The sequence below is a fragment of the Lutjanus erythropterus genome, chromosome 2 (genome assembly GCF_056507025.1).
Source record: "Lutjanus erythropterus isolate fLutEry1 chromosome 2, fLutEry1.hap2, whole genome shotgun sequence".
In the NCBI taxonomy this organism is placed as follows: domain Eukaryota; kingdom Metazoa; phylum Chordata; class Actinopteri; order Lutjaniformes; family Lutjanidae; genus Lutjanus; species Lutjanus erythropterus.
This window is the reverse complement of record NC_139318.1, coordinates 4,089,202-4,114,739: the sequence shown is the minus strand read 5'-3', so window position 1 is coordinate 4,114,739 and position 25,538 is coordinate 4,089,202. Positions and strand designations below refer to the sequence as shown.

The 25,538-nt window shown below is 38.0% G+C and overlaps 1 protein-coding gene and 2 non-coding genes across 3 annotated transcripts; all 3 read left to right on the top strand.

The window, feature by feature from the left end:
• Positions 1 to 5,087: 5,087 nt before the first annotated feature.
• Positions 5,088 to 24,510, top strand: csnk2a4 (casein kinase 2, alpha 4 polypeptide). Its single transcript, XM_084726463.1, has 13 exons — positions 5,088 to 5,243; positions 12,020 to 12,320; positions 12,413 to 12,524; positions 12,610 to 12,711; positions 16,672 to 16,722; positions 16,993 to 17,052; positions 17,373 to 17,456; positions 17,727 to 17,837; positions 19,488 to 19,589; positions 19,924 to 20,024; positions 20,832 to 20,980; positions 21,343 to 21,432; positions 22,865 to 24,510. Exons 2-13 carry the CDS (start codon positions 12,220 to 12,222, stop codon positions 22,981 to 22,983), a joined length of 1,182 nt encoding a protein of 393 aa, XP_084582589.1. The 5' UTR covers positions 5,088 to 5,243; positions 12,020 to 12,219; the 3' UTR covers positions 22,984 to 24,510.
• Positions 16,780 to 16,917, top strand: LOC146331050 (small nucleolar RNA SNORA57). The gene has a single exon (XR_014772655.1). It is a non-coding gene; the product is annotated as a small nucleolar RNA SNORA57 (small nucleolar RNA).
• LOC146331049 (small nucleolar RNA SNORA57) lies at positions 18,835 to 18,971 on the top strand. Its single transcript, XR_014772656.1, has one exon. It is a non-coding gene; the product is annotated as a small nucleolar RNA SNORA57 (small nucleolar RNA).
• Positions 24,511 to 25,538: the final 1,028 nt, after the last annotated feature.

Here is a 25,538-nt window from a genome sequence, read left to right as displayed (position 1 = left end):
TTGTCTGAATTAATCTGTAGATGGCTCAGTGGCTCTTATTAAAAACTGCCACGTCATTCTCTTTGTGTGTGTACTACCAGTCTACCAGTACAGCTGTCATTATGTTAATTATTGTGAGCATAATATAAGATAAAATCATTCTGATTCTGCTGGATTTTGACACAGAGCCCAAGTGAAGGCTTTAACAGTATGAATGCTTCACTGATGTGGAACTTACGCAAATTTGAAATCAATTAAATTTAATTTGTTTTTTGTGGACCTGAGAGAAGGAATTTCTCCTCACTGAAAAAAAGGTTATTTGTAGTATTATTTATTTTTCATTTAAAAAAATAACTAGAGAAGAACATAGATATGGTGAAGTGGGAAATCTGGGGAAGAGGCTGAGTGTAACTGTACAGGGGAAGTAAAAGCAAACATCATTATGCTGAAGTAAGTCTATAAATACATGTCTTAAGAAATGTATTTATTTATTTAAAAGAATCTTTATTAGATGATGTCAAAGGCACCAGTTATTCTTCTTGGGGTCCGAAGTCCAGCACATCATATTCATATGTACATCACATTTGTCTTACATTATGTTTATCATATGTGTACCTCTAATTCTGGTACATTAACAAAGTGGTTGTTCAGATTTCTCAAACATTCATTCTGATGTACATTCAATGTGACTCTGCTATCCTGTGTTTGGTGGGTTGGTATGAAATGGTCTCAGATAGATTTAGTCTCATGAATTAGTCTCAGGAGCCATCACCAGGGAACAAGAGCAAGACTCTATACATGACCAACACTGGACTATTGATCAACTGCTTAAGTAATGAAATCTTAAATGGTATTTAAATAACATATATAAATGATTTGAAAGATGGCAGGGATCGTAAAGCTTGGGCTCATAAGGCAAGTATAAGAACATTAAGAACCCTGACTGGCAAATCCTCTCACCTCTTACAAATATTATCACTGTATGTTGTGATATTGTAGTATCTTGCAGCAGTGGAAAGAAAACTGAAAATCTGTAGCACAAGTGTTGTTACATTATTAAAATGACTCAGTTAGAAGTTAAAGTACTGGTGCTTGAAAAATACTAAAGTAAAAGTACAAATTCATCTCAAAAACTACTCAGAATATGAGTTGTTTTTTAACCATTACTATATTATCTATAGCAGACATTCAATCAAAGGGTTTCTGTTCTCTTTGAATCTTTAATTTTTACATTTATATATTTTTCTCTTATTTTCATTGTTTTCTGGGAGTTTTTGTCAAGCTTTTTCTCATTCAAAGTTTAAGTTTCCTTTTTCAACAAATGGCTCCACCAGAAAAAACTATGTGAAATGAGATACAGTTGCTGCTATTTTTAATTGTTTTAATTCTTAACAGCGATTAATCGATTAATGATTTATCATTATCATCCCTACTCCAAACCTGTGCTGCTGCACTGTTTAGTTTTTCATCCATATGACCCAAATTTCATTTGCCTGTTTGTGATCAGATCACCTTCTTGGCTACAAAAATACAGAGGAAAGCTTTGGATATTAATGTTAATTGTAGTCAGTACTCAACTACGATTTTAAAAGGGACAAAATAGATAACACAGTGTAGTGCATACTTAAGTATGAGTAAAAGTACAGACTTGAAAATGTACTAATAAAAGTACATGTACCTAAAAACTACTTAATTACAGTAACTTGAGTATTTGTAATTAGTTACTTCCACCCCTGGTATTTTATATACTGTTGTGAATGACAGCAGTTAACAGAAAGGCAGAGTGCATGGTTTTTCAATGTTAGGGCGCCATCTGTTGGACAGAGTAAGGATTTTCTGCTTCCTTTCTTTTTAAAATAAAAAAAATGTTAATGTTAATTCTCTCTTTTTCGACTTGTTAAACATTGTTAATGACAACTGCAAAGATTGTAACAATGGACCTTTTTCACAGCAGCCGTATTGACATGAAACAGTAGTGTAAACACGTGTTGCCAATGATAATAATTAAGGTTCTGTCCCACTCGGGTCAATATGTACAATATGCTATTATTAGTATCATTAGTAACACCTGTGTTTACTCTACTATTTCATATCAGCATGGCAGCTGTGAAAAAGGTCTTTTACCATGTTCTCACCCACGAATGATACAGTCATTGCCTTTACCAGTCTCTAACAAAGTGTGCTCAAAATCACACCACTCATTTGTTAGACCGTCATTAGTGGTCTAACCAATTAATAGTATAAAAGTATAAATTTAATGAAGCTTTAATGACAGATAGATGGATAATCTGTGTGTTTTGAAATATGGGCCACAACCTGGCCCACTACGTGTTACATAAAGTAGGCCAGGGCTTCACAAAGTCCTGACCAAGGACTCAAGTCAATCCAGACCCAGCCCATACCTCCTGTTATGAATACAATATGTTATGAAGTGTGACATTTTCTATTTTGAAATCATTTTTTCCATTGATCAAAAAACTGTGACTGACAATTAGGGTTGCACAATGAATTGCAATTGAATCAAAATTGCAATATGGCCAAGTGCAATATCCAAATCACAGAACAAGAACCAAACTGCATTTTTTTGAAAATTGAAAAATGTGAGAAAACAGCATTATAATGAGGTACATATCCTGTTCTTCAGATTAAAGAAAACATGTTTGTTTGATACAGACATCAATAAATGTCACATTATCATGAATTTAATTTTTTTTCCAGTAAAAATGAAAATTATAATATCAAAATGTAGAGCTGGGCAATATATCAACATTATATCACAGATTTTGGATATTATTATGTAGTGATATGGCATAAGGCTGAATTACAGTAAAGTGCTATTATTTTCTGAACTTACCAGACCTTTCTACTCATTTTATTATTTGCTTTTACCCATTTATTTCACCTTACTGATGATTATTTAAGAAATCTCATTGGGTTAATATTTTGTGAACGCACCAAACATCCTTAATATTGTTAAAATACTGAGGTATTTCTTGAAAAAAATACTGTGAGTTTTACTCATTTTATCACCTCAGCCATTTCCAACACAACATGTAGTCAGTCACAACCTACATGATCAATAATTATTGATATCCACCAATATGAAACTTCAGAGTTTTTTTTCAACTATGTTGCCCAGGCCTACTAAAATGATCATCCCTACTAATTGTATTGCAGTTTTACCATATCATGCAGCCCTACTGACAATCAATAGACAGTGTAGCAGGAGATCATTCACAGAAATCCTGTCCCCAAATGAATGTGGTTGAAATGTGGGTTATTTCCTCATTGTTGACATCATTGTCATGGTGATGTTTAAGGTAGAATAAGTAGGATTTGTCCTTTGTTGCTTGTAAATTTACCAGAGAGACACTTAATTGCTGAGTTTCACTCCTAAGACATCATATACTCATGCTTTGGGTTAATAAAGAGTCTCGAGCGTAGCTAAATAATGAGAAAATAAGAAGTTATGGGCAGAGTTTCTGCAGATTGAGAAGGATTGTTTTTGAACGAGTCTGTAAATGAGAGTGTTGTGTTGGTGGTGCCAGGCTCACACATTAACTTTACCCCAGAGAGTTTGTTATCAGATACTAAACTGCCTTTTCTCTCACTAGGCTGTGTTTTAACTATATTGACTGTCTTAATCTTGAATGTATGTTGCAAAAAGTTACACATGAGTTAATTAAATGTTATTGCTAAGGCTGCAACTAACGATTATTTTCATTGTTGATTAATCTGTCAATTATATTCTCAAGTAATGGACTTATTAATCCTGTCACAATCTTGTCATTTTCTCCATTGATCAGTGAAATCTTGATCATCTAAAACCTTCACTGGCTATCCTCTTCTTGGTTTACAGCGCTGCTCTCATTCCACAGTATACTTCAGATATGCTGTCAGGTTACAATCACAGCAGATCTCTCTGATCACATGGTGAGAATATTCCCTGTGTGGTTCGAGCACTTTCAAAGTCTTCCCGCTGATCTTAGACCCTGACAAACACTGTTCTTTTAAAACCAAACGTCTTTTTCAGTTGAGCATTTTCTTAAACAAACACACACTATCTGTACAGTACATTTCTTATGTGTATGCATTGACGTGTATGTGTGCATGGCTATTTCCAGTGTTAGGGTTTAGTTAACTACATGTAGTTCACTTATAGATTGGGTCATGTAGTTTGGGTAGTTAATTGGAAATTATATATTCATAGTGTTCTCAGTCATAGTATTTTTTTTTGTCATACAATATAGGACAAGGCTATAGCTCACTGGCCACAGTTGTCATTTAATGAAAATCATAAAATCACCTGGTCTCCCAACAAGATTGCATATAATGAAAGAATTTCACTAGAAATTTAGCATTTTCCTCTCCTTAAAACACATCCTCAGGCTACTTAAGTGAGGACAGGCCTGCCAATGTCTACAGCTGTGCTTAAACCTGACGGGACCTAACAGGTTCAGGTCAGGCCTCATTTCTCACATATTTCATGGGACATGGTCAGGTTTGGGGTGAATTATCATCATCGTCATTATTATTATTATTATCATTATTATTATTATTATTATTATTATTACCATTATTATCATTAGTATTATTTAGTTAAAGATGCGTCTGTTTCTGTTCAGTTTCTGTTTATATACACTTTTTTTTTGCTAAAAAAATGAAAAGGTAGCACACATAAAGCCTTTGAGTAAAGAAGGAAAAAATACTCACCTTTCCTTCAATTTATTCTTTTTTAAATGTGCTCACTGGGTATCAGCTTCCATCACTTTATCACCTGTAGCACTTTGAAATGCTTTTTTTCTGAGTCTCAAAGTACAATTTGAGAAGTCACAAATTTAGATGTGAAAAGACCAACTGAGAGCTAATATTCTGTGTAACAAATACTGACATCATTCTGTACTTCCTGTTTTCCTGGTCACTTTATTTTCTCTCCATTACCCTTCAATACTAGCTTCAGTGTTCAGTAGTGGTAACTGTTGTAGTGTAGTCCAAAGTATGAGGACACTCACATATTTCTCTTGTGTTGGCTCTGGACCTCTGTACTTCAGCTCCGCAGCTATAATGTGAGAGAATCTTGTCCCTCCACGGCACCCATCGCAGTACAGGAGGACGTAGGTGGCGGTGGTCCGCCATATTGTCTCTGATACAGCAGAAATCACACACTGGCAGAGACACACCGGCGACGGAGGGAGGCGAGGACCGTCGGCCTGACGAAGCTCAGCTTATCTGGAAGCATTTCGGTCGTCGAATTGATCAAGGGGGTAAATATCCACCGTAGTGTGTGTCTGGTTGTCTTAATGCTGACTCACAGTCTCTGAGGACAGGAGCCACAGCTAACGTTAGCCAGGCTAAGGTTAGCATGCTTAGCTCGGGCCCGCCTAGAGCCGAGAAGTTCCCACCGACACCTCCTGCTCACAGACAGAGCCTCTCCAGTCCGGTGAGCTGGTTAGTTAGCTAACTAACAAGCTAGTGCTTCAGTCATCTGAGCATATTGCTAACGTTAGTCTAACCACTGCCTGAAACACATCTGTAAGTATTCTCTACATCTGCAGTTTCTGTGTGAATGTCTGAAGACCGTTAACCTCACGGATGTCGCATCATTTCGAGTGAATAACAGTGTAACGTTAACGTTCAACTTTAACACATAATTTTAACACCAATCCCCGTGCGTTTAGATGCAAGATGGAGCTTTTGTAATAAGGTCAAATGTAATTGAATTTAGTGCTGATTGATGTAGCTAGCTAGCTAACCATAGATGTGTGTCCAGTGGAGGTGTTGATCCCCTCCATCCAGTCTTCATTCATCTTACATGACGGTATCTTTGTGTATTATAAGCTAAAAATATCCGTTATTAACGTTACGTACGCTTGTGAATAACATTCGCCCTTTTATTTTTCTGGAAGTAAAAGACATCGGGACTGTGACCAAAGCAGTCTATATTACTGTGGTATTAAAGCGATAGTTCACCAAAGAAATTAAAATTTAGTCATTATCTACTTACCCTCTTACTAACTGAAGGACAGATTTAGTTTTTTCGTCCACAAAACACTGGTGGAGTTTCACAGGAAATCATTGTTGCACAATCCCCCAAACAATTCAATGGAAGTGAATGGTGACCAGTTTTTTTTATTTATTTATTTTTTTTAAAAGCCTTCGTATTGCTTGTCTGGTGTAATCCAAGTGTCCCCAAACCCTGGTATACCAAGTATACTCAAAATAAGTAATTTGCACCATATTTTTAGCCTGAATCTTGACCATAGAGCCTGTGCTTGGGGCCACTTTCATGTGCAAGTGCACACCGTCTGAACTGGTGAGTGTGGTGTGACATGTGCACACATAAGTGAATGGCATGTCAGGATTTTAAGAGCTTTGAATTATGCCAGACCAGCAGTATGGAGGCATTTTATTTATTTATGTTGTTTTCCTCCGAAATTCCCAGCAGTGTCTTGTGAACTAAAGAAATCAAACCTGACCTTCAATCAGTATGCAGGCGAGTAGATATTGACTGAATTTTCACTTTTGGGTGACCTATCCCTTTAATGTTGTCTCAGTCAATTAACATCACACCTATTGATGTTGGCAAGTTTCCCAGCTAATGTTAATGTTGGATAGCTATTAAGAAAAGGTAAATTAGGATGATAAGTCGTGAGCTGCTCTGTTAATAGGTTGTATAACATAAATTAATAGTTGGCAATAATTGCTCAAAGTAGCAGTGGTGTCAGATGGTGTTTAATGGCTAACTTTTTTACAAGCGACTTACAGGACGACAAAAATTGCACATGTAGTGTTAAGTTTAACATGTAAGATGACAAGAAGCCATGAATACAAGTGGGCAGCCAGGCTAACTAACCTTAGTTCACATCTGGCTTTAGGAATTTCTCATTATTTGACGGGTTGACCTCAGAGAACCTAGAACCTAATTTTCTGGTGACAAAGCACAAAGCTACATGGGATGTAGGCCTGAACAATTAAAGGCACAGCATGTAAGATTGACAGGAATATATTGGCAGAATATGGCAGAAATGGAATATAATATTTAAAATGTATTCATGTATGTATGATCACCTTAGAATGAGCCCTTCATATTTACAGAGGATGCTGGTCCTCCTCCACAGAGTCATGTCGCATCACCATGTTTCCAGAGTAGCCCGTCTGGACAAACCAAATACTGGCTATAGATACAGCCTTTCACATGTTTTACTCAGGCACTGCAGATTCTTGTACACATTTGAAAGGGAAGCGTGAGATGAGATGTTCAGTCTGCAAGCTCACCACTTGATGCCACTAAGTTCTACACACTGGTCCTTTAATAAGCTATGAACGCCTGGTAACCTGGCTAGCCGACTCTAGCACAGCAAGGGCTGGGCGATTATGGACAAAATCAAATATCACAACATTTTTGACCAATTACCTTAATACTGATGTTACAACAATGTTGTAGGGATGAATATTGTTGCTTCACAAAATATGAACGTTTTTGAAGAAGATTTTTGATAAATAATCACCATTAATGTGAATATACTGACTAAGTGGGGAAAGGCAGATAATAGAACAGTTACAACAGTCTGGTTTGTTCACTGAAATGACATCACTTTACTGTACTGCAGCCTTTAAAACCAGGGAAAGACAACACTTACAACATATCATGATAACACTATCAGTGTCACTATCAATTTATTGCCCAGCCCTTCTATTGCTATTTTATTACATACATCCAAGACTAATGAACTCTAAAGCAACAGTCCTGCAATGAATCCCATCCTGTGAAGGCTATAATGTTCAGTTTGTGTTGAAACCTCTATAGAAAGGTGTTGATAGAGAGGTGTTGATTCAATTGTATGGTTATTTTAGAGGATGTAGTTTGGTGTGTTGTTGGACTGTATTACATTACACAAAGGAGTTTGTTACACAACCTACTATTATTTTGGAATGGACAAAATAATAGAAACACCTGTCAGTTTCAACAAAAACTGAATATTTAAAATTTATCCTTCAGGGTACAATTTGTTCCAGTACTCTTAGATTACATTTAGTTTGGCTTAGTGTACCTAATAAAGTGGCAGCTGAGTGCAGACTCTCTACTCCTTTATTGGTACAGCAGTAGCACTCCATTGATGGGGACTCGCTGGGGAAGTGCTGCATAAATATGGTGTAGTATGTGGAGGTCATAAGGAAGCATTTGAAACAGACCAGATTGTACATGTTTCTTTTTATTTCACGCGCGTATGGAAATGTTTTTCTGTTGTTCAGTGTTACTTACTTGGCTTAGGTTGGAAAGAGATTATAATGTGTTAAACTAGGGCTGGATGGTATGACAATTTTCATTTCAGTTTTTTTAAAAATCATATCAGGTTCACGGTATTTGATGGTATTTTATTTGTTTTTCATGCAACAGTGTTCTTACCCACATTTTCTTCTAATGAGAACAGAATTTCTGTAGTTGATTGCGTTTAAACAGCCCATTTTACTGTCATAAGGATTGTATCATGTTTTTTTTTTTCATGTCCAGACAGGTAAAAGCATGACCCCTTCAAAGTATGGTTACCATCACATGGACGACTATACAATTAAATGTCCCCACCAATGCTAGTCGGCACCAGAAATACTAGTTGTTTAAAATATTTAAAAATGAAATATTTGTCAATATTTCATTCATGCATGATGCCAGTTATCTGTTGCCTCTATGATTTTATGCAGCCGCACGCCACTAGTCGGGGCTGTGGCACTATCAGACGGCAGCTCCTCTCACCCAGCGCGTACGAACCGATCGCTGTGGCGACACCGGATGTTTATATCAGCAAAGTCGTACAGATGAATGTAGACTGTGACAGAATAGGCTGATATATTTTCACTCAACTGGAGAAACATGACCACATTAAGCACAGACATAAACCTGCAGGCGGAGCTGCTGCTGCTAGCACTGCTAACATTGGCGACACTGTGTGTCAGGCTGGCAGCTAACGTTAGCTCTGTGTTCTCTACCTGCAGACACTGTGACCCTCTTCGGTCTGAAAAGGTGAAGCGTTTAGTGAGTTGTTGTCATGTTTTGTACATTAATGTGTAAGGTTTGTATTGCACAACACAAAGTAGTGCGCATTTCAGCAGCATTTAAAGTACGAAAGTGGCGATTGTTGACTGTGATTAACGGCTTCAAATGGCTCTTAATACACACAGTATTTTTTGGACAGTGTTTAACATTATAAATTAATAAATTCTGCTAAATTTTAACTGCTTTTGTGTTGTCTTAGTGACTAGTCTAAATTAAATTTTGCGTTTTAATCAACAGGGAAATTAGTTGCCAGGAACATCCCTGGTGCACACGCTCAAGCAAGCGTGCCTGTGGTGTTTGTGTGCAGCAGTGAAATGCGTCCCTGCTGAAACACTTTCCTGCCGCACACGTTCCGGATGTTGTTTGGGCTAGTCACCGGTATGGCGGTATATGAAAAATTCATATCATACTGATTGAAAATAAAGACCTTTTTTGTTGGAACCGGTATACAGCCCAGGCCTATGTTAAACTGCTCTGATGGTTCTGTCTGTGGTGTGTCATTCGAAGAATGCATTTTGGCAGTTTGAATGAGATCAATAATTGCACAGCTTATCCCTTCCTGCCCTAGTAATTCAACAAGCTGTCAATACTTTTGGGAGTCAGTGGTGAGGTTTAAAACACTTTGTAAAATGAACAATAAACTGGAGCTGATTTTGGCTGCATCTGTCTGCTCACTACCCAAAGATGATGACCATAGGTGATGGTTAGAGCAGAGTTTATGAGCTTCAGCTTCAGACGCAGTTCCCTCCTCACTGGGGGTGTTCCTGGAGACTAATTTCCCTGTTGATTAAACAGAACTTTTTTTATTTTTATTTTCTTAAAGATATGTTTTTGGGCTTTTTTGCCTTTATTGGATAGGACAGCTGAAGAGCAGACAGGAAACAGGATGAAGAGAGGGAGGGTGACACGCAGCAAAGGGCCACAGGCAAGAAGTCAAACCAGCGGCCGCTGCAGAGGACTGACAGCCTCAGTACATGGGGCGGACGCTCTACCAGCTGAGCTATAGGGCCGCCCCGATTAAACAGAACTTTTAATTTAAACTAGTTAGGTATTCTAAAAGTAAGTAAACACTCAAAGTCAGAATTGAGCACTGGTTATAAATCAATGAGATTAAACATTTTTGGAAAAAAAATATTGCCTGTTAGAGCCATTTGAAGCAGTCAATCACATTCTTCAGTAATCAAATCATATTTTAAATGCAGCTGACGTGTGGTGCTTTGCGCTGTGCATTATGAACACTGAAACATGTCAACAACTCACTAAATGCATTAACCTTTCAGACTGAGCAGGATCACAGGATCTGTGGGTAAATTATGTCACATCGAGTGTTTATATGTCAGTTTATTCTGATATAACCTACATACACCTTATTTTTACTTTCTAGATTAAAATGCATTCAAACTGTACTGGTTTTACAACATGTCATGCCACTTTCCGCTTTCCACCTTGCAACTACGGATGTTAATGATTAACCTTCACTGATTAATCATCGTGAAGAATTTAACCGATTAACCTATATATTCTTTTGAGTTGTGTGCATAGATTATCCCAAATGTTTCCAACAATGCTCAAACTAAGAGAAATCTGTAGTTTACTCAATGGTGCATTTCCTGCTAGTTGTTGCCAGAACTTTAAGGAAAACATGGGATACATCAGAGTGAGAAGGGTGGTCAGTGCACATGACTTAGTGTAACATAAATACAACATTAATATTACGTCATCCATGTGTACATGATTTCTGCCCGAGTCATGTCAGATTGATTTTCATCTGCTATGGTTTAAAAGTGAAGAAAACAACTCCCATGATCCCACGCCACTCCATAATGTCATCAAATCTTGCAGTAGAATTTGCATGTTGTGTTTGCACACTAGTATTTCTGGAGCCAATTAGCATCAGTCGTAATGTCTAAGGCTGGAGATATACTTGCTGTTTGAATATGCATTTGCGTTCGTGTATGTGTAGCATTAATTTCTGAGGATGTGCACAACCATAGCTCCAAATGACCGCAGGATACGCAAGGCAGCCATGAAGCATAGGGATGCGTATGTGAACGCGTAGTTAAAAGCAAGTATATTTCCACCTTAACTTGACTAATCACACACATCCCTATGTCTCACCTCAACAGTCCAATTCTGCGCCTGTGTCTGCTGCAGCAGCCTGCTGATCTGAGAATCCACTTTCATCTCACTCATGAGCAAGAATCTCAGGGTCACTCGTGATATATTTGACTGAATCATTCCTTCACTATGTGAGAACAATAGTGGCAATTAGAGGATTTGTTAGCTTTAGTTAGTCTGTCATTTGACAGCTCAGTGTTGTCTTTATTATCAACAAATGGAATTAACAGTAGAGCGGTAGAGCAAATCTGATGACTCTGATAAATGTATCACCCTAAAATCAAAAACACATTTTCTCCCTTCCCTGTAGTGTTATTTATACATCTAGATTTTTTTGGTGTGAGTTGCAGAGTTTTTGAGATATTTGCCGTAGAGATGTCTGCCTTCTCTCCAATATAAACGGACTAAATCACACTTGTGGTGCTTAAAGCTCAAAAAAAGAGAAATTCTAAACCGTTGTCTCTTTGCAACAGTCATGACCTGGTTAGTGAAGATAATTCACAAACCTTGTTGTGAGCAGTTTCATGTTGGAACTACTTTCCTTTTACAGAAGAACCACTACTACAAAATTGCTTGATATCTCCAGCCATAGAGAACCACAGCCACATGTGTATATATATATATATATATATATATATATATATATATATATATATATATATATATATATATATATATATATATGTACTATCTAGATGGATAAATAGTGCCACAGGCCAGGGGCAGAATATGTATTTTTGATTTTTGGGGTGAACTGTCCCTTTAAAACATACTGCCAAACATTTGCTGGTATAAGGTTCTTTACTTCATATCATGTAAATTGATGAAGTTCTTCAGTTTCTCATATATGTAATTTCCTCTCTTTCTCAGCTATCCCACCGTGCCCCTGGTGGCCCCTCCCCCCGTCCTCAGGCAAAGCCCCCCCCCAAACCCCTTGCCCTGTTGGCATCAGCCCCCCTCATCCCCTACCTTCCCTCCTCTTCCTCCCTCCCTCCCACCCGTCCTCCCCATACTCCAACCATCCTCCGCTGCAGTAAGGTCTCCCCACCACCTCTGCCAAGCTGTCGGACATGTCAGGACCCGTGCCGAGCCGGGCCCGAGTGTACACTGAGGTCAACACTCATCGGCCCAGGGAGTACTGGGACTACGAGTCTCATGTAGTCGAATGGGGGTAAATATCTTGTTGACCCTCACAAAAGATCTGAAGTGTTCAGATTGATAGCTCTTGAACCCAGCTGATGCTTTGCTGTGTTTCCTTTGCAGAAACCAGGATGACTTTCAGCTGGTGCGGAAACTGGGGCGTGGCAAGTACAGCGAAGTGTTTGAGGCAATCAACATCACCAATAATGAGAAGGTGGTGGTGAAGATTCTCAAGGTAAATCTATACATCCAGAGACAGGGCAGAATGATTTCATACTTTGATCCCATTGACTAACCTTGCCCTGTTGCTTTCCCTTCAGCCCGTGAAGAAAAAGAAGATCAAGCGTGAGATCAAGATTTTGGAGAACCTGCGAGGAGGTCCTAACATAATCTCCCTCATCGATATAGTGAAAGACCCCGTGGTGAGTACAGTGAATTGATTTAAGATGTTCATGAGTACAGCAGAGTCTTGTTTGTGTTTTCCTGATGACTTGATTTACATTTTATAAAATCATAAACTGCATGTTGTTGTTCTGAAATATCATTAGCGTGGTGAGCCCACCAGCTGTGCAAGCTTATCGATTACACTTGGGCTTGGGAAATATGTGTCTGTAAGTACTTAGTCAGCTTTGGCTTTAAGGTAGATAGATGTATCTCAGCAGTTCTACAGCTTCCTGTGTTGTGTCAGGGCTCTCTCCAAAGAATGGACCAACTTAGTGTCTCCCCAAGGTTGTAACCTAGTAGGTAACCAGTAACCACCATTGTCAAAGTAATTCAAAGAAACTACATCAACAGCCAGCCCCATAACTTAACAACTAGCTAGTATGATTGTAGAAGCTAGTTTTCAGAGGTTAATCATACACTTAACATTGAATAGACAATGCAACATCATGGAATATAGTGGTGTAACAATTCTCCAAATCCACCATTTGATATGACTTTCCCTTTTAAGGTCACGATTCAGTTCAATTTTTTGATTTAAGCATATTTGTTTTTAGCACTGATTGCTATCAAGTCTTGATTTAGATAATTTATCATCATCAATTACATTTTCAATTTTTTTAAGACCGTATTAAGTGGTATATAAAGGCTGGAAAGCTAGTGATGTTTTTTTTTTTTTTTTTTGGATACAGGCCCAATACTGCAAGAAACACAGATTCTGTCTTTTGGTTTGACGTGAAAGCAAATTTCGATTGATTTTTGATTTTATGTTGTAATTGTTTCAACCCTAATGAAATAAAGAGAGAATTGATTCATTGTGTTACATGAACCTTATAGCAGTAATATTATAACTTGCATCATTAGTGACTGCAGACCAGGGGTGTGACATCAGTCGGGATGGATAATATAGATTCAGTGCTCAACAATCCAGTATTGTTGATGCAAGTCAAAATATCCATCTGTGTAATAATCTTAAAGATTAACTTTTATTTTGAAATAACCATGGCATGTCTGTGTCACAAATGTCTGGGAGAGTTCAGTCATAAAATTGTTGAATCATAATTCAGTTGCTTTTTGTGAGATGACACAAAAGTATCCAAATGATATCATCTGGTATTGACTGCAAACCTCTGAACTGAATTAAATCGAAATCATATTGTGGCAGACTTTGTGATATCAGCAAATATTGTATTGTTGTCCAAAGAATCAATATAATATTGTATCTTGATAAAACTTGTGATTTACACCCCTACTGCACACCAAGGAGAGGTATAAAAGTTGTGCAGCCATCTGTAGGGATGGGTCATGAGTTCGAAATTTAGAGCACACGCAACTACCGTTTTCTCTTTCATTTTCCTTTGTTTTTACCAGCACCTGGTCATAATGCATACATAATGCATTATGACCAGGCAACAGTAAAACATCTGGCACATTCACTTTGGCTGTTTTCTGCATGAGGTTAGTTGAGTATTTGCTTGTAACTGGCAATCGTAGAAGAATGGTTGAATAGTTGCCAGTCAACATTGAATAGTATTTTTGCTTGAAATGCTTATCTCTGCTGCCTTCTTGCTGACCCCTCCAGATCAATGGTAGGGGGCACCTTGAAAAAAGCCATATTTCATGCTGAAAAACATTTATCCTCTATCTGAAATTTTTGAAATAGTACAAGAAGACTTGAGATGGTTCAAACTGAAGCAAAGAAAATACAGTTCTGAGCTAGAGCTTGGTATTGTTCCTAGCATTGATATCAATACCCTTAAAGTGATACAGATACTTCATTTGATACCTCTTTTCCTACTTCATTCTATACCCACCATGTGAATGGAAGAATTCTTGAAATAATCCTTCAGCATTTTATACATTTATTTTAATCAGACTTCATATTCGCATAATATAATGACACTTCAGAGGCGTCTCGGCATGCTGAACTGCCAACTCTGTCAACAACACCGTGCACCCCCGACTGTCTGGGTTGTAGTTGCTGTGGTGGTGGGACAATCACACCTTGCATTAAGCTGAACAATGTTTACAGTGATTGGCTGTGAGAAAAACCATAGAAATACTCATTTTATTCTTAGATCTATGTCAGAAGAGACTGAGGGCAGGTATTGTTTGACTTGAGAAGTTTCAATACTAGTTGGTCCTGACTTTGTTCAGTTGATTTTGATAAAGATATATCAATCAATGCCTAACCCTATTCCTAGCCAATGATGTTTTTTCACACTGCACAACACAGTCATCCTGACGTTCTTTGTATTCACTGTTGACTGACCAAGTCATGAAAAGGAGCCAGAAAACACAAGAACACCTGTCTCAACTAGAGATGAGAGCATCTGATTATTTCTGCTGCTAATAACAAATAAACCAATTGTTCAGTTTGATAATTAGGCAATTTTCATCGACAAACAACCAATGAAATATCTAACATTTGTTGTAATGGCTTCTAGGGCTGCATAATAAATATTGAAATCGCAATATGGCCAACTGCAATATCCAAGTTGTAGAGCCCTTCAGTTTTTTGATAAAGGAAAAAACGTGTGACCAAACAGCATTATAATGAAGTAGTGTAGTCCTGCAGAGATGCTCTGGCCTCAAAATCTTATTCTCCAGGAGTAAGAAAACAGGTTTGTTTGGTATAGACCACAACAAATGTCACCATTTTCATATATACATATAGACATACACACACACACACACACACACACACACACACACACACACACACACACACACACACACACAAAATAATCACAATATGACTTAACATATCACGCAGCTCTAAAAGCTTGTAAAATTTGGTTTTGCGGCTGCTTTGCTTAATATCATGTAATCTGAGTATCTTTGGGTTTTGAATAGGAAAAAAATTTGCCATTGACTTTTCATTAACATTTATCACTATCTTCTTGGCATTATAACTACCATATATAAAATAAAAGGTTAATTGTACAATTAATCGACAAACATGCACAAAACGAGAAAAGATTGAAGTTGTAGCCATACAGCAAGCTACTTCCCCCATTGTAATCACAAACCCTGGGGAGAGCCCTGTTTTAGGAAGCCCCCTTTTCCAGGCATTTGAACTAGCACCAAAACAGTTGGTAGATTAACCAGTGGACAGAAGATCAGTTGTTGACCATGTTGATAATTAACAATTCGCAAGGCATTCATGAAGTAAAAACTTAACAAGATTTTCGTGTTTTATCCATTTGCATCATTGTGAATTAAACACCTTTTTAAATGACCTTTAGATTGTTGTTCAGGCAAACAAAGCCGTTTGATTGATAGAATATAAAACAATTCGTAGATGAATAGTGAAAGTTGGTTGGTTAGTTTCAGGTCTAGTTCACACGGTAAGCAACAAGTCAACATGTGTGGGTGTAGCCAGAGACTGAAAGGTCATCACCTGTGGAGTTTCCTGAGACTACTGGCATGTTTCAAAAGCTTACATAATGCACTTGTTAGCAAGTGCTAATTACATAGCATTAAATGAAAAAACACTTAAGCACTTAAATGAACCCAACAGTGGATTCAGCTACTCTTTAAACTGTCTTTATTGAGACCTCTGTTTACTAGGATTTACAATCAGAATTTAAAAATGTGAAATCTCTGAATGGCTGTGATCCATCTCATTACTTGTAAAACTAGTAAGCCTGAGACTGAAATAAAGAAAACTGGACTTTATGTAATTTGATTGGCCGGCAACAGCTGTTGACTGTGCTGGCTGAGTGTCCTCATGTAACCAGGAAATTAATGGACATTTGTTGACTTGGCCGTAGTGTTGCTCACAGTGTGGCTGCCTGGTTAGTTCATATACAGTTTGCAGTAGTGTCTTAGCTTACTGTTGCTCTTTCAGTCCAATAGATGAACTTCACTGGGCCTGGTGGTACATATTGTTGAGCCTGCAACAAATTAAATATGCAACCTTCATCTTCTTTTTTCAGTCCCGGACACCTGCCTTGGTGTTTGAACATGTTAACAACACAGACTTCAAGGTAAGAACTAAACCTCTTCTGTCCCCTGTGAAACTTTGCTGTGTAAGATGATAGAAACCTCCTTTCTTGGCATACTCGTTGTTTTCCCGTACACGTGTGTGTATGTGATGGAGGAATATGAATTGTTCAGTGCTATGTCTTCGGTGCCAGAAAGTCAACCATCTTCTGGTTCTATCCTCAATCACTGGCACATTCCCACGGGTTAGTGTTCCATGAATGCATGTTGTCTATTTACCATGAAAAGCCTCATGACTTTGTTTTGGTCTCCAGCAACTGTACCAGACCCTGACAGATTATGACATCCGGTTCTACATGTACGAGATCCTCAAGGTGAGTCCTCCATGGTTCAGCTGTCTGTCAGCTCTTAATATGTAACTTCTAAATGTCCTCAGGGTGGTGAAGCATCAAGGCCTTAAACATGACTTTATGTCTTTGAACAAAGTCTTTGTTTTTCTTCAACTTTGTTTTCTTTCTGGGTTTTTGTACGTGCTTGACTACTTGTACATTACCAAGCCTCTGTTTAGGCTATCAACAGTGTGTGTTGTCTAGTAGGCAACATCTTATGGTAATCTGCTGCTGTTTGAGAATTGCTTGGAAGAAAAAAACTTTGTGACCAGTGGATAACAAAGTCTGTTTGCTCTTGTTTTTAGGCTCTGGACTACTGCCACAGCATGGGAATCATGCATAGAGATGTGAAGCCACATAATGTGATGATTGATCATGAACACCGCAAGGTTAGTGATAAACAGTCACTGTCTCCTCGACCTTTACTAAAACACCAACACATCTGAATCATAACTGTTAAATTTAATCACTGTTGCTGTTGTGCAGCTTTTTGTTTGACTTTTATGTCTCTCTCTATATATATATATATTTTTCCCTATTGTGTAATTGGATTTGTTCATTCAATAAAATGTGAAAAATAGATAAACTTGGCTGATATGAACACTGATTGACATTGTGTCTTTTTGTAGTTGCTAACTGCTTCATGTCTTCCTCTATAGTTGCGCCTTATTGACTGGGGTCTGGCGGAGTTTTACCACCCGGGACAGGAGTACAACGTCAGAGTCGCCTCTCGCTATTTTAAAGGACCTGAGCTCCTGGTGGACTATCAGGTACAGCTATGGCCTCGTATGCTCTAGGCGCATTTAACATGTTTAAAATAATTGTAAGCATTTTCCTTAATCATTGGTAACATTAACAATCTGTTAGTTGATTAATCATAAGAAAAATTATCATATACATAAACATATAAATACATAAAAGCCTACATGTTAAACCCATATACTTGAATATTGGATAACATGTGGAGCATTCTCATAAACATAATATCAGTTCATATTTCAGATCTATTTGATAGTAGATCAAATAAATGTTACTTGAATGATCAAATCCTCAATGACTGATTAATTGATCATCAATTAATTGTTATCATCCCTAGTTTAAAATATCTGATCTGGAGATCTGTGTACGACGCCCTTTGCATTGGCCTTGGTTATCGGTCATACAAATAATAATTAGATAATATATCTCAAAGCTATTGACCTTGCATTTATTTACATTTTTGTATGTATCAGAACAGGCACCCATTACAAATTATGATTAATATAATCATAAATATAATTCTTACAATAATGATGACGATGTTATACAGGTAATTATTACATTATGAGTGATGATACTAGGAATGCACCAATTTGTCAACAAAACATTGGTGTTGGCTGATATTCGCCGGCCTGTCAGCAAATAAGATGACATGTTGCGTGGCATTAATTTTATGCCGATTAAGTGTTTTGTTGGTTATTTGTGGTCAGACTCACACAGCAGGAGCTAGCATACAACTGGCTGGACACGACTGGCATAATGTATGACATGCTCATTCAAAAACAGTGTAATTAAAGGGCTGAATGACTTAAAAAAAGTTATTTTTAATATGAAGGTTAGAAACATTGAACGTTTCTCCTGGTTCTCCACGTGCACCTCATGATGAATTTATTTAAGATTTTATAATGAGATTATTATAATTGTTTATGATTATATGGTAGCAATGTTAGCAACACAGACTTCAAGGTAGGAACTAAACTAAAGTTTGAAGTGTGAAGATGATAGAAACCTCCTTTCTTGGCATACTCGTTGTTTTCCCGTACACGTGTGTGTATGTGATGGAGGAATATCAAAGTCCAGTGCTATGTCTTCGGTGCCAGAAAGTCAACCATCTTCTGGTTCTATCCTCAATCACTGGCACATTCCCACAGGTACCTGTGACTGATGGGTAATATGATTTTATCAATAACAGTGGTGATGATGATGTTATACAGTTAACTGTTGCTGTCTGAATGAATTGGAAGTTACTCGATGGGTGGTAAATGTTTCAGGGAGAAATAACCATCTGAACCATCTTAGGATTTCATAATGAGATTATTACACTTCTATACAACTACATAACAGCCATGGAAGAACTGGCAGTAAGCCATAAATGTCTCTGTGTTGAGGAAACACTGGATTTATTCCATCTAATCCACTAAGTGTTTAGTATTATCAGAACCACACTGCTGCAGTTGCAGGTTCAAACAAGGTGAAATGCTTTTTTCTGATTTCCAAAGGAGAACTGCATCATTCTTGCCTTTTTCCATTCTTCATGATGCATCAATGCTCATTTAAACAGTGTCCGGCTGAATTTCATGCAGTTGCATCTTGGGGAAATTAGATTTCTTTGCTTATATCCACTCTGTACTCCCTGTAAGACTGTACTGTGTATGTTTCAGATGTACGACTACAGTCTGGATATGTGGAGCTTGGGCTGTATGTTGGCAAGCATGATCTTCAGGAAGGAGCCGTTCTTCCACGGCCATGACAACTACGACCAGGTAAACACAAAACACTGGCCACCATGAACCCTTTAGCAGCCTATACCTTATTTATTTGGACAGACTGTAGCTACTTTACTGTTAAGTCACTACTTTATTAATAATTCCCTGAGTTGCTTTCTCCTAAAGTATTTTTTTTTTTTTTACCATGATTCTTGTGGTTAATTTTTTAAACAGCATTGATATCTATGGAATGGCATTTCTGGCCACAGATCCAATCAAAGTGGTGACCACCAAGTATTCCCTGTTCCAGTATTACTGTATGTTTGTGTCTGAAACGGGTTAGGTCTTTCATACAAAACTGACCAACTGTTCATTGTTTGTTCTCCTGTAGTTGGTGAGAATAGCCAAGGTTCTGGGGACTGAAGACCTCTATGACTACATCGACAAGTACAACATTGAACTGGAACCTCGCTTCAACGACATTCTGGGCAGGTGAGAGCTGTTACTGCAGTCACATGGTGATGATGGTGGGTTCTTGGCTACACAGGCTTTTGTTTTGTAACTATTCATAGCACATGTATTGGCAAAAAAGAACTACAACTATCAACACTGAACCTTAAATAGGCCAAAATGATGTCAAATTCAATAGCTGGATCTGGTCAGAATAAGTTATAAAAAGTACATTGGTATGAATTTGCCCTGTGGTATGAATTTTGACTATACAGAAGTGACCAGTGGGACCCTTCCTTTGCTTGAAAAGTTGTCCTTATTGTCTGGAAAATTCTTCTTAAACTAGCTCTGTGCTATGTGGAATCTGTGCTAGTAATACAGTTTAAAGTACAGTCATGGCTCCTGTGCAGTTGTCAGTAGGGTTGAGCTTGTCCTGCAGCGATTGGCAATTGGTGCGGAGCAGCAGCTGTCACTTTGCAGACCTTGCATTAGAAAAATAAAATGACAAATACCGCCAGAAAAGTCAGCTAAAAAAACACAGCTGGCCATGGATTCAGCCTAACAGCAGTAGACAATGTATTCATCCAATCCCCTCAACCCTAGTTGTCATAGGAGTGCTCTGACCCTTTATAGGCATTTAGATTGAAATTTTAAGAACATACAGTTACTGTCCATGTTTAAAACTATACCTTGATATACAATATATGCCATACCACCCTGCATTAAGCTAGAGTTCATCTGTGTTCCATGCTGCTCAGTGGTTATGATCACAATATAACAGTGTCCACTTTCTTCAGGGTAAATTGATGTCAGAATTCAGGTTTTTCTTGACTTGTTCTTTGTCCTCAGGCATTCTCGTAAGCGGTGGGAGCGATTTGTCCACAGTGAGAACCAGCACCTGGTCAGCCCAGAGGCTCTGGATTTCCTCGACAAACTGCTGCGCTACGACCACCAGGCCCGGCTCACGGCCCGCGAGGCCATGGATCACCCCTACTTCTGTAAGACCTCATTAACAGCCAGTATTTGTTTGTAGGAATGGAATCACAAATAGTAATAAATAGGGGTGTAAATCACAAGTTTCATTACAAGATATTATATCTTATCGGACAACGATACGATGTTTGCTGTTATCACAAAGTGTACCACTATATGATTTCAATTAGATTCAATTCAGGGGTCTGCAATCAATATCAGACAAGATCATCATGTCCATTTAACACAATCAGTTAATAATATAGATCGATATTTTCACTTTGCATTGATAATATTTAATCTGGATTGTTTCAGATTGATGTATCGTTACACTCCTAGTAATAATTATGACAAAATAAGTGATTTTGTGGTTTTGTTTTTCCCACAGTCCCCATTGTGAAAGATCAGTCTCGTGTGGCCGGATCAGCCAATCTGCCCAGTGGGAACACAGCTGTTAGCACAGCCAGCATGATCACTGGTGAGAGCACACACACTCATGACATGAGGTTATTTATACTGCCCTGGAATCTAGATAAATCATTTCTGAACATCAATCTTACACTCTCCAAAATGTTCTTCTGTTGCTGCTAACTGAAGATTTGGTTCACCGTTAGATTACATTTATTTAGCGTAAATCCAAAGTAGCTGACAAGAAGTGTATTCAGATACGTAGATACAACTCAAAAGTTTAACAACAGGGTACACTGGAAAACCACACAAGTGATCAGACAGGGTTTAGATATCTCCCCAGCAGGCTGTTGGTAAAAACTAAACCTGATTTTCCTGTAAGAGACAGAAAGTTCACTATACAGCTGGAAAATATCCTGTGTAACTGTCACATTACCTCAGTAGAGTTTAATAAAACAACACCATACTTAAATAGATACATGTGAGCACAGGATTCTCAGCCCTCAGTTGACCTCTTATGAATGAAACTCAGTTATATAGTAATTCTGGATTGAAACACAGCACAGAGCACACAACTGTGACTGTGATCCTTTGACTTTACAAACAGGAGATATGATCAGTGGTGTTCTTTGAGGCAAGGAAGTTGTCAGCATGAAATTCTGAATTAAACTGAGCACCAGAAGGGTTCTTGATTCCTCAGTACACGTGGTACATTTGTGCACAGTACTGTTCGGCAGAAATATCTGTCTAGCTTATATATGAAGTGTCTCAAGATTTAGCATAATACAGTTTTAATCAAACATAATAAAAACAGAATTTTCATTACAATTATTGAATAAAAAATATATCTTCTGTATGATAAAGTGTTAAGACATTTTTAATGATATAACTACTTACTTTTATGACATTTCTTTAAGGCAATCCTGTCCAACTAATGTGCAATGTCCCACTAATGTTCCAAATTTTGTTTATTTCATGGTTTGTGTTTGCTGTAATGTTACTTTACAATACTCAGGTGAAGTTTTAGGACAGTTTCCCCTTGCAAATAATAATCCCGAATCTGTGATGCGTGCTTTGTTGTTGACATCTACCTGGTTCTTGTTAAAATCATTGTGCTGACATTATCAGGTAAATGCAAGGTTTATAGTTTATAGGCTTTACTCACAGATATGTGAATTGACCTGAATATGAACTGTTTAAATCTACCGTAACATTATTTTCTAAAGTGATGAGACAGAGCTCTTTCCTCTCATACCAAAAAAAAATAATAATAATAATAATTATCTATATATATATGTATATATATATACACATACATATGTGTGTGTGTGTATATGTATATGTACATATATATATATATATATATATATATATATATGATTGATAGATAGATAGATAGATAGATAGATAGATAGATAGATAGATAGATAGATATACATACACATATATACATATGTATGAGGTTAGTTTTCTAACTGTTCCTCTACCCTCTCCTCCATCAGGTATCTCTGCCTTGCCAGCCTCCACTGCCCTGGGTCCTCTCACTGGCTCGCCGGTCCTCTCTGCTGCCACCAACGCCCTGAGCACCCCGGTGCCCGCCGCTGCCGGCGCCCCGCAGTGACACCCCCACCCAAATCCACACTCACTCCCCCTCCTCTCCCCAATCTCTCCCACCTCCACCACCACCCAGTCCAGGGGAGGGGGGCGGGGAGAAACTAGACAGGTGCCACTCTGCCAGCCCTCACCACATCCAACCTAACTCAGTGTGACCGCGCCTCACCAACCTCCTTGGCTGGAGGACGCCGTCGTCTAAGAAAAGAAAGATGTTTTTTCCGTTCCTTTTTTCCTCCTCGAATGAACGTGTTAACCTGACATCTGAAATGAATGTTCTGTGTAACTGAAATATACAGGTATTCCTTTCATTTTCCCCACAAAGCCGTAGTGAATACAGAGGGGTGCGTGTTTGTGTGTGGTGAGTCTGAGAGCGAGTGTCATCCACGGCTGATTCGGGGGTCTCGACAAGCCCTCCCTCCTGTGTGTTTTAGTTTGGATTGTGAAGGCAGTGGTCAATAAGTACATCAGCTGAAGGCAAAAGAAAGCTGTTGGCCATCAGGACCAAAAGGAGCACATCCTGTATAGTTTACTACTGCAGCATCATCAAAAACAAGACCTGATGAGAACACTTAATTTACCTCCCCAGATGAGTCTGAACACCCTCCAGATCACAGCATTTTGGAAGTGTTTGGTGCTGTTCTGTGCTCCAGGTGTATGTGAACACAATGACACTTCAACACTTTCTCTGCCTGAGTAGTTTTGTCTTGCCTTTCTTACCAAACCAGATCACCAGTCTTCTTTTGATATGCGACTCCCTGTCACGTCATCCGTTGTTTAATTTGTTTTGTATTGAAAATGTTCCGGACTGCTGGATAAGGTTCATCACCATCAAGTGGTTTGATCAACTCTAGTGTTGTACTCTGATCTCTTAAAGAAGCCAGGTAAGGTTCATTCAGGTTCTCAAAGAAATGGTTTCTCTTAACGTGCTGCTTTCCAGTTCCTTGAATTACTTCAAGTGGCTTTTCTTGAATTACTTCAAGACATAACCAAAGTTTACTCAGTTGGTTGGAAGAAGAGACTGACCAAACCTAGTTTTGTTTTTGTGGGAGTTACTCACGGAGATGCTATAATGCAGGTTGACAGTGTGGGTTCTAGTGAATAAGACGACATTGCGATACAATAATCATCTGCAGGTGACTAAAAGTGCTGTTAGCATTGGGAGGAAAGTTCAGTTCTGTCGTGTAGTGACATGGGTAAGCTTCGTGACGAGTATTACAGTTGACTGGCTTTCACCAACTTGTTGAGTGAAGTATTGAAGTTGAAATGTTGAATAGCACTTGAAGGGTAGAGTTTTCCCCAGTGTTTTAGTGCCAGAGTTTGAAAGTGTAAGTTTTAGACCCTGCTGTACATATGCATCTTTTTTTTTTTTCATTTCAAAACCTGAAAATGCAAATAAATCACAACATGTATACATTGACCTGAAAACGGAGCAGTTTGAGTCCCTACATCACTGTATATATTTTTATGTCCTTATGTAGAAGACTAGTATTTGAAAATATTTGTGTAAATAAACACGTGTTTTATTTATCAGGTACATCTGACTGATTTATGTCTGTCATATTCATATAGACCACTCCTCTCACATACACAAGGTGAAAATTATGGAGTCTGAAAACAATTATGCTACATTTTTAAGTAGGGCTGCACAATTAATCTTTATATTATTGAAATTGCAGTAAAGTTGCAAAGTACAAGATCCTAATCACAGAACCCTGCAAATATTTGATTAAGTGTTGTAATTAAGTACTGTAGTATTGTAGAGATGTTCTGGCCTAAAAATCTTGATCTCCAGGTATAAAAAAAAAAAAAAAAACACATTGAAGAACCCAACAAATGTCACATTGTCACCATTTTAATTGGTCTTTTTTGAGTGAAAATGAATATTGTGATGCAAAAATTATCATTTCCAATAATCGCAGCCCAATTTCAGTCAAAATAATCACAATATGACTTTTTTACCATGTCGTGCAGACCTGTTTTTAAGGATAAGTTCAGAGTGTTATTACTGTGTATTAATGAACAGACCTGCTGGGCACAGCCCTGAGGTCCTGAGGCCAGGTGGAAGTGACAGATAACATTTCTTGCTGGAAAGTCAAACAACCACAAAACAACACAAAGCAACAACAAAAGACATGTAACAAACTTCACAGATGTGAGATGACCAAAAGAATTGCAACATAACTTCAAAGTAACAAAAAAGGCCAGAGAGAAACACAAAACAACCACAAAGAGATATAAAACGACAACAGATAAATGATTAAAAGAGATGCAAAATGATTTCAAAGATCACAGAGAAAGACGAAACACTAGAGATGTAAAATTACTTAAAAGAGACAAAAAAAAGGGCACTGAACAACCCAGAACAACCACAGAGACACAAAAAGGCCACAAAGGGATACAAAATAACTACAAATAAAAACTTTTGTCAGGGTGTCTTGCTCCAGTTGAAGGGATTGGGTGGTCTTTGCAATTTGGGTTGAAAATTGCAAGCTCTTTCCTTAATCGATTATTGGTCAAATTTACGATCAATTTATTGATTAATTTATTCTCACAAAATCTTTG